The 9,400-nt window shown below is 39.9% G+C and overlaps 1 protein-coding gene across 1 annotated transcript in view; it reads right to left on the bottom strand.

The window, feature by feature from the left end:
- The window catches only part of CCDC6 (coiled-coil domain containing 6), a 47,557-nt gene extending 38,908 nt beyond the window's left edge, over window positions 1-8,649 (bottom strand). Inside the window, exon 1 of the mRNA XM_010284953.1 lies at window positions 8,499-8,649. Coding sequence (XP_010283255.1) covers window positions 8,499-8,649 — 151 coding nt within the window. The remainder of the gene's footprint in view (window positions 1-8,498) is intronic.
- Window positions 8,650-9,400: the final 751 nt, after the last annotated feature.

The raw sequence follows: 9,400 nt of genomic DNA on the forward strand, positions 1-9,400 counted from the left end.
AGTGACCGTTCCCAGCACAAAGGCTGAGCAACGCCGCTCCAGCAGAAGGTACCTGTGCTTTCTGGGGGTCTTCCCCATTCTTTGGGAGTTTGTACCTGACTGACCGAAGCTTTACTTTGACAAAGACAGCCCAAACAGAAAATAAAACTATACTGTCACATCAAACACTGAACCAAAGTTTGAAATACCTCTCTGTATTAATACTTTACTGATGACAAGAAGTTTTTGCTTTACTCTTTGACTGTCAGTGACACTGCTATTTTACTGATGCATTTTTTTTGTACTGTAAATAGTTTGCTAGTTAATCAATAAGTATAAAACAAATAAAATACAGAAGCACGTGGAACAGGTCTTGCTTTTGTTCAGCCTCAACATAAAAGCTGCTAAAAACATAACAAGGATGCACATATACCTATAACTAGATTTGCAGTTTTATGTTTACTTTGCCTGAGTTTTTGAATGTGCAGCTTTCTGGACATGAAAGAGAAAAAAAGAGGTCAAATTGCTTATAGTTACTGTTGTAGCCTTTACTGTTTAGTTTTACATTTATTTTCCATACTCTGCATGTTCATTAGAATTACCATCCTTTTAAAATGCTGTGGGGTTTCTTTGACTTGCATCTAAAATACTAAAGTTTAACATAATCTGGTTATGTCATGCTACTTAGAAACCTGTAATCAACAGCTTAAGTCTCAGCAACACCACTACTCAATACTAGAACCTACAAGAAATGTAGTACTGCAGCAAATCAGTCTATTGTGTAATATCAGACGTCTAATGCATAAACACTTCTTAAGCTAACACATTTTAAATACTTTTTTTGCCTGTTTCCCCACGCACTGATAAATCACCATTTATCTTCGATGTGCCCACACATTCACTATAAAATACACTTTGCTGGACTGACCAATTAGCAAACTCAATATTGCAGGCTCCCAAGGTTTCAGAGCAGGAAAAGCAAAAAGTTCAGCAGAAAAACAGACTATTAGGTGACTAATTTACTACACAGCTTCTGTTCAGAGGTATGTATGTTGGTGCTAACAGGCACTGAGCTGCGTTTTAAAACAACAAACTTCTGCTTAAAACGCAACCGCAGCAAACTATTGTTAAAAGTGGCTTTGCTGTCACAACTGTTCTTCTATTCAAAGGCAAAAGAGCACAAACAAAAGCAGGGAGGGCGGATTTAATAGTCACCCCCCCAATAATCTTCATGAAAATCCCACTTCACTTTACGTAGCTCAGGTACGTACATTGCAAGTATGCAAATATGAACCACTTACGATATACTCCGATGAAGAAAAACAAGAGTCGAAGTATAATTAATTCTCTTATACCCAGCTTCTCCAGGCAGAAGCTGTCAGCCCACTGTTGCATGGCATTCCCCACGCAGTGCCACCGGCATGTCGCATGTATCGGCAACCCCCCCGTACCCCGGCAGAAGACCGCAAGGAGACTGGGTCCTGAGCTCAAACAGCCTGTGTACTCGTCACCCTTCTCTTCTAGAGCCAAGTGGCCTTCAGCACTTGTAGATCCTTCTTTCAAGTGTGTTTAACCTGAGTATACCTACATCGATCAACCTGCCTTCCTATAAATTTATTAAAACTAGGGAGGAGGACTACCATATCAAAACTCAGTTTGGGGTTTTCCAAACTATAGCATGAGATGCTCACCATGTCATTTCTTGACTTAATTTCCTAAAAGCCTTTTTTTGCTGTTGTTGGGGTTTTGTTTGTTTTAAATGACTAGTTTAAATACAACCAAAATAATAATTAGGGATGGCAATGTTTTTTCCCATACTAGCAAGGTGTCCCTGGTCACTCAACATAACTAACCTCAGAAGAGTACTCCTTTTAAAATCTCCCCTAATTTCCTTTTATGCACATTGGCTTTCTAGAGAAACACTTTCTCAGTGATCCACAAGTGCTGGAGACAGAGCTTGTTATTGATTATAATCATACCTTGTTCCAAACCAACACATTCACAAAGCAAAGCCCACGCTGTCCATCCCACTGTTAAGACACATTAGCTCTAACTTCATCACAGCATACAAGTGTTTCTACTTATCCTTCCTAGGAGTCAGTGAGTGGAGTAATATCTTGTTTTTTCCTTTCTCTACAGTTTGGACATCTTATAGTACATACCCCAGTATTCTGAAGGGCAATCTCTTTTCAGGCCTTCAAGACAAGAAACAAGTCTATCAATTTAGTGTATGAAAATATGACAAGGAATATGAAAAAAACACATCCTTTGCTATGTACCATCTGTCTCTGATCTCTACAAATCAAGGTTTGCAGAATGTGGGGGGAAATACAATCATCCTTGAATATCCACCCCATACAGAACTGGAGAAGTAGGTCTAACAGAGAAATTTTTAGGACATGCCTACCCACCTTTCCACCCATGAAGCAAGAACTTCCCGTTACACGTCTCAATTTTGAGAGAAAAGGGAGTTTTTTGCAGATCTACATCTTAGGTTAAATTTACTCTCGGAGAAGGACTCTGGAGGTGTCCCTCCTCTTGACCCAACCAGGATTTCAGGGTCTGTGAGGACAGGGGTTTTGCCTAATGAATCAATTCCTGGCGACACTAGACAGGACAAAATTTCAACTCTTCATTTTCAACAGATGTGAAGAACACATACTGTTTAAAGCTCTTGGAAAAACAGTGATTAAAAAACCCTACATTTTGCAAAATTTATAGTAACTGTTTGTGTTGTTTATTTGAAAGTGAAGGGAAACAAAGCAGAAATCCCAGCACTACAAAAAACAACACCACCACCACCAAACCAAAAACCTTCCAACACCCTTGCTGAAAGTAGAAATTAAACTGTAAGGCACAGAAAGAAGCATAACTTCATAGTACAGCCCATTAAACACTGTTGGGTTTTATCACGTCTGACTTGTTAAGAAACATTTATGCTTCTATTCAGGACCAAAGTGTATCATTGTGGGAGTTTATATATGTGGTAGGAATTTTAAAAATAATTAGCATCAGCAACAATAAAGGAACTAAAAAGACCTTAGCTTTACGGTAATAAGCAGACACATCACATTTTTAAGCAGTTTTAAAGAATTAAAACGTCTGAGGAAACTTTATAGATATCTGAAACCCGGTTAGGCTGTTTCGATCTTACACAGATGAAGAGATACTCATCTACCTCACTAAGCCTACCCCAAACTGAAAAACAGATCACGTGTATATTAACATACAGAAGATGAAATTTCAAACAAAGTCAAATTCAGAGTTGAGAGGGGAAGAAAAGGCCTTTTCCTAGGAGTTTCTCCATCAATTAGGGTATCAGCCAACGAGCTGAGGGAATACCCTCTTTTCCAGGAACAAAGTTGCTGCAATAGAAGACAGGAAGGGATAGAGGACTCTCAGGAGCTGAAAGGACTGTCCCTATAGGCAACACTTAGCCTACAATGGCTGTATTTTAACTGAAAAGGTGAAAAAATTACAAACTCGAGTGTCAGAATTAAAAATTGCTTCAACGTTTCTGTAAACATTTTGCTTTAGTTTTCATCAAGGAGTCCTTGCACCCCACAGAGAAAATGTGAAACCTGCACATCTGTAATTTGTACTTTCGAGTTTTCTACTTAAGACACTTGCCTTTTTACTGTGGAATAGTTCACCTCAAACGTCTTGCCTTCATTTTTACTTCATTCTCTCATCCCACACATTGAAATGGGGCAGTAATGGTCCACCTAATTAAAATAAGTCACCTCTTCAGTCAAACAGAAAGACTTGACTGAAGACATGTTACTTGAGATGTTCCCTTCTGGATGTCCCCAGGCTGCTGCGCTGGAAGCAAGACATTACAGGAATGTTTTCTGTTACAGATCCATGGGAACTTGCTTTATATTGTATTTTTTGCCTCTTTTCTAGAATATGTCTTTGTCTCTTTCCCATTCATTCTGTTCAGATCCCAAATTCTGTGAATAATTCAGTTTGTACACTTTGTCCCTATTATTCTCCTCTTTCAGTTTTTTTTGTTTGTTTAAGAGAAAGACACAAAGGATTCACCTCTTGCTCTGCTGCTAAATTCAGCGACTTCCTCCTACCCCGAGCCCCAAAAAGAGCAGCAAAACAACTGTTTCTTTCACTGCTTTTACCAGGCTATGCTGAAATACATCAAATGTGTACTGCTGACGATTTTCACTCCTTCGGCGGTGCCTTGTCTTGTTCTTCATTCCAATCACATTGCAAGATCTGTTTGTGAGAAACCAGCACTCCATCCTTCTTGCAGCACCCCATAGATCCAGGTGTCGTGGAGTCACCATTCCAAGTGCTTTCTGCTCTTCCAGTCCCCACTTGGAATCCCACCCAAGCACACCTTACAAGGTGCAGCATGAAAATAAACCCTTTGTTGAAGTCTCTAGCAGAGGCATAAGCTTGCTCACCACAGCTGTGTGCCACACACCAGCATTATTTCCTCATTTACTACCAGGAGCTTTAGCACTGACAGTCTATAGATGAAGATACAGCCCGTGTATATCAACAGTGAAAAACGAAGGGCTTTGAAAACAACAACTGCAGTATTAACTGAAGTCAGTGTCAGCACGAGGAGGAAACAAGCAATGAGGACAAGTAAACAGAGTTAAGAAGTGCCAGAAAATCACACACCCTACACCTACTCTGAAAGAAAAACTATTTTTTTTAAAAATCACTTTCCTTCATCCTTCGACATCAGCAATAAAATTCAAACTCCATTACAGTAAAAACCACAACTAAAATGACGTACAGAACTTCCAGGATTTAGAAATTATTCTAAAGTCTTGTCTGGACTAGCTTTCCAATACTGGGATTAGCAACAGTGCTAGAACCTCTAAAAATACCTAACGTTTTACTCTACCATCTAAATCAGCAGTTGTGAATGATGCAAAACTCTCTGTTGGGAATACTCATTTGGGCGAGTGCCCTGTACTGTACTAGTGAAAAAAAATCCATTTAAAAATTCTATCAGATATAAAGCAGTAGCATGAATTACTACTTTTTTCTTCAAAGCAAACCTGTTAGGTGTACAATGCAGAAAAAAATAAAACAACTCTTTCCTTCAAGATGTTTTGAAGTCAGTGGAGAGACACTAAGAAAGAATGGCCATTAGTCTCAGTAAACGTTCAAACATGACTTTAAACCGCCTTCTTAAAATGCAAGGTGACTATAAACCAGTTCTGACACACAGTTTGGGATACAAGCTCGATGAGAAAGTTCACTTAAGAGAAAAGCAAAATTAGTAACTTTCTATGCAGAACAGCAAGCCCACAGGAACAACAAGAACTTTGTGTTATTAAAAACTCCTAAATGTACTCTAAAATCTCAGTTCTTAGTTCACTTCCCTCTCCAAAGTCAGTCAGAGCAATAGACCAGTATGCCTACTGACTGAAGACATTGCACCATTACTGAACACAGAAACATCAATAGAGTAACAGATAAAAAGAGTAGAGCTGTTGTGTAATATTTAAAGGCAAGCACGACATAGATTGGTATCAGAGTTTGGTATCAACCCAATGGCAATACTGGAAACAAATTAATTTACTGTATAAAGGACAGAAACATAAACAGGGTCATTCAGCACGGTTTTATAGAGAACAAGCTGTGGCAGATAAAGTCATCTTTCATCCAGGGACTATTTATAATAAAGACAACCACAAAGGTGTAGGATGTGTATATGGCACCCATATGACTTTTTTGATTTAGTAATACATGTCATACATTATTTTTAAATGGTTATAAAATAATCAAAGTGTACAGTGGGATTTCCAAAGTGGCTTACAGACCTCAAAAATACTTGTCAGTGGGAAGTTTCATTAGAAATTTCATACCAACAGGTACTAAGCATGATGTTGTTCAATATATTCACTGTGCATTATTCTTCACTAAGTCAGTTCTAATGAAGTCTGGGAGACTGAGATTAGCAAGACTGTAAAAATAGTAATAGAGAATAGACACCTTCACGTTTTGTTTCATTTGAAGCAAACTGAATTCTACTAAAGCTGCGCTTCTGAAAAAAGGACCAACCCCACAAGCCAAAGGTTTCTCTCTGAGAATGGGCATGGAGAGAAGGAACAAACAACTCCGTATTAGCTTCACAGATGAAGCTGGAATACAGACTACTACCCAAGGTCCACCAGAGAGACAGCTCGCCTTCACTTCTGTACGTAGTGAATTGGTGAAATTGATACAGTAGGGAAGAAACTTAAGGGGCTGGTACCTCTTTGTAAGGAAAAAAAGAAGGGTTACAGAAGAGAGCCTCAAAAAATTCCAGAAAAGGGGAACACACTCTCCTTGGGAACATGGCTCCATAGTTACTAGCACCAAATCAAGTGCTACTGGACAACGCAGCAGTAGGAGTCAGACCTGGAAGAGGCACAGGTCTGCCAAATTAACCAGAGCACACAACAGTAAGCTCATGGAAGACAACTGACAATACTGAGTGGGGGGGAAAAAAAAAAAAGCAAGCTTAATTTGGAACTGGCAGGCTATCAGAAACATTTGTGCAAATTTGAAGGAGGAAAGTGTGTTTAGACTAGATCAGTGCATCATATACCCACAGCATTTTTGATCCAGCACATCAGACTTCCAGCATCTCAAGAGCCTGAGAGCTTTGACAAACTGAACTAAGTAAACTAGAAGATGCCTGTTACGGCCTGTATCTTCATAAGGAGAAAGCAGAGGATCCAGAAGATTCATTAACCTAGCCAAAAGACACAGCAGGAACCAACAGCTCAGCTTTGACGAAGCTGATGGCAAGAACCAGAGGCAGGACACCAGAGCCTTTCCAAGCACGATGGTTCTTCACCTCTCTGAGGTGAAGTCTTCAAATTTAAACTGGATACCCTTCCCAAAGGCACATTTCATGGCAAGTTATGAGATGCAAGGCAGGAACAACTCAGGAAAACCATGAAGATGTGACCCAAATCAAAGCAGATGATTTAGTAACTCCCTAAAGCCTCAAACTCCCTGAAAGTACAAGCATCTGTGTTCAAGGGTTCTTGTTCATTAACTGTATGAATCAATTTCTACACAGGACAGAAACATTACCAGTTCTTCTCTGATGGGTGGGGTTTTTTTGTGTGTTTGCTTTTTAACCAGCATTGAAGGCAGCCTACAACAGAGGCAAATGGAAATGTGCTGTTACCACTGCATTGACTGTGTTTTTCCCTGGGAACTCAATATGCTGCGCATAACTACCAACTGTCAGCAGACAATAATATACTTTTCTACGATTAGTTCGCCAGCTGCGCAGCAAGTAGCGTTGCTTTTACCATGTTAACCTAAGGGCCAAAACAGTTAGCACTAAAGTGCATTACTAAGCTTCCTTTTTCCTTTACAGACATTTTGTAGAAGCTCAATAGAAACTTCTTGGGAATCTAAGGCACAAAAAAAAAAAAATCAAATACAAGACACTCATTTCCTATGTTCCTTCTCTTCCTGAAAAATTTTGGATGGAGTTCCATTGTGTGTGAATTTGCTAATCTTAGCAACAATGTTGTCTTTACTCAAAAAGCCAGGTAAACAAAGCATTTCTAAAATAAGTTATTTCTGAGTTAGACTTTTAGTTTAGCCAGGCTACAATCTAGTTACAAATTACACAGCTAGATACAAAAGCCCCAAGTAGGTTTCTTACACCTACAGAAATATAGTCAGCCTTGACAAGTCAGCCTCTCTCACACGAGCAAGACCTACTTTAAAATAAAAGGTAAATAGCAGATTTACAGATACCTCTTCTAAAATATTAATCTCTTGGCTTTCTTGGTTTGCTTTTTATCTCTAGCTGCTACTAACTAACTTTTTTCATTCATCCCCCTGCCCTTTTAAAAGGGTTCAGATTTTGATTCAGTTAGCCTATCCTGCCCTTTCTTCTACTATTAACTGACATATTCTGTACCAAAACAGGTGCTCTGCTTTGAAATTCTGGTGCAGATTCCAGGAAAGAAAAAAGCTCTTTAAAAAGCATTTTTGCAGGGGATTTTTGACAATATAGTACACCCATTCACTTCTCCAAACTATCTATCCAAGCTGATATTTTCCATGAAGACCCACGACAGCAGATCTCATGCATACACGTAGACACAAATCCCACCACACACTTCTTTGAGAACAAATTCTAAAACCCTATTTATTTCCAGCATCTGAATCTGGTCGGTTGTTGAGAAAACTGTAACAAGTCTACAATACCACACAGGATTTTTCTGACTTGCAAGTCTCAGAAAGCCTGTTTGTTTGCAGGAGACGACTGTTATCGGAAGCAACAAGTTTCTTCAGGATTTGTGAGTAGGGGCAAGGAAATAGGAGCTGAGTAAGGCTTTTTCTTCCATTGTTTCTCCCAACTGGTGGGAGGCTGTTCACATTCTCTGCAGAAACACCGAGGAGACCGAGAAGCCGGGAGACACAACTACCCTCTGCTAGGGCTCAGGGAATAAAGAAACAGTCAAGCTGAGAGCCAAGGCGCGGAGGCTCAGGTTTAGCTCCAGAGACGAGGGCAGCAGAGGTCTCACAGTAAAACACGGCCACGCGCAACCCACGGCGGCGTACAGCAGCCCCTTGCCCCGGCGCCCCTTGCCAGCGAGCTCTGCCGAAGTCGCTACCAGACAGCGAGAACTCACGGCAAGCCCACAAAAACCAGCATCCAAGTGTAACTGACGCCATCAGCGTTTTTGGATCAGGCTGCCTCATCTGAATCGGTGATCTTGTTGGGGATCCACACAGCGCCACAAATCGGGATTTCTAGGAATATTCCCTTCCCTACAAAGCAAACCGTGGGGAAAAAACTGAGAAGCTGTTCTTGTAAGATCTATGTTACAAAACATTAAAACTGCTACATCAAGCATTCTGGAGCAGGAACATTTTTAAATTAAAGCTTCTCAAATATGCTGTCTTCACCTCAGTTGAAAAAAAAACAAACAACAGAATAAGGCTTAGAATACTTGATTTTTCTAACACTACAGAATATGTCTGACTATAGCAGGCCAATTTACACAAGTTAAATTACTGAATCTACCGTCCAAGAGTAAGCATGTATGTACCTGTAGCAATCAGGAACTAAAACTCTTTTTGCTACTAAAAGCACTCCGTTTGTATGAGGCCTGTCAGTTCAAAACAATAACAAAGAAAAGCAAAACGCTTAAGTATCAGTTAAAGATTATGTGGCCTTCACTGAAATAGGATGACTTTCCTACATCAAACACTGAACAGCAGAAAAAAGAGGTTAGAAATCCAAGTTGTACCAACTTCAAAAGAAACTTCCTGACCAAGACATACCTACACCCAGCTGAAGTATTTCAGCTTTTGTCACATGCAACAATTCAATCTTTTGGAAAGCTGTCACCCCCCCCACCACCAACCAGTTTTGAGTGTTCTCTCATTTAACTATGGAAGTCATGCTGCCCCAGACTTAGGC

Source organism: Phaethon lepturus, unplaced genomic scaffold (assembly GCF_000687285.1).
Source record: "Phaethon lepturus isolate BGI_N335 unplaced genomic scaffold, ASM68728v1 scaffold15484, whole genome shotgun sequence".
Taxonomy (NCBI): Eukaryota; Metazoa; Chordata; class Aves; order Phaethontiformes; family Phaethontidae; genus Phaethon; species Phaethon lepturus.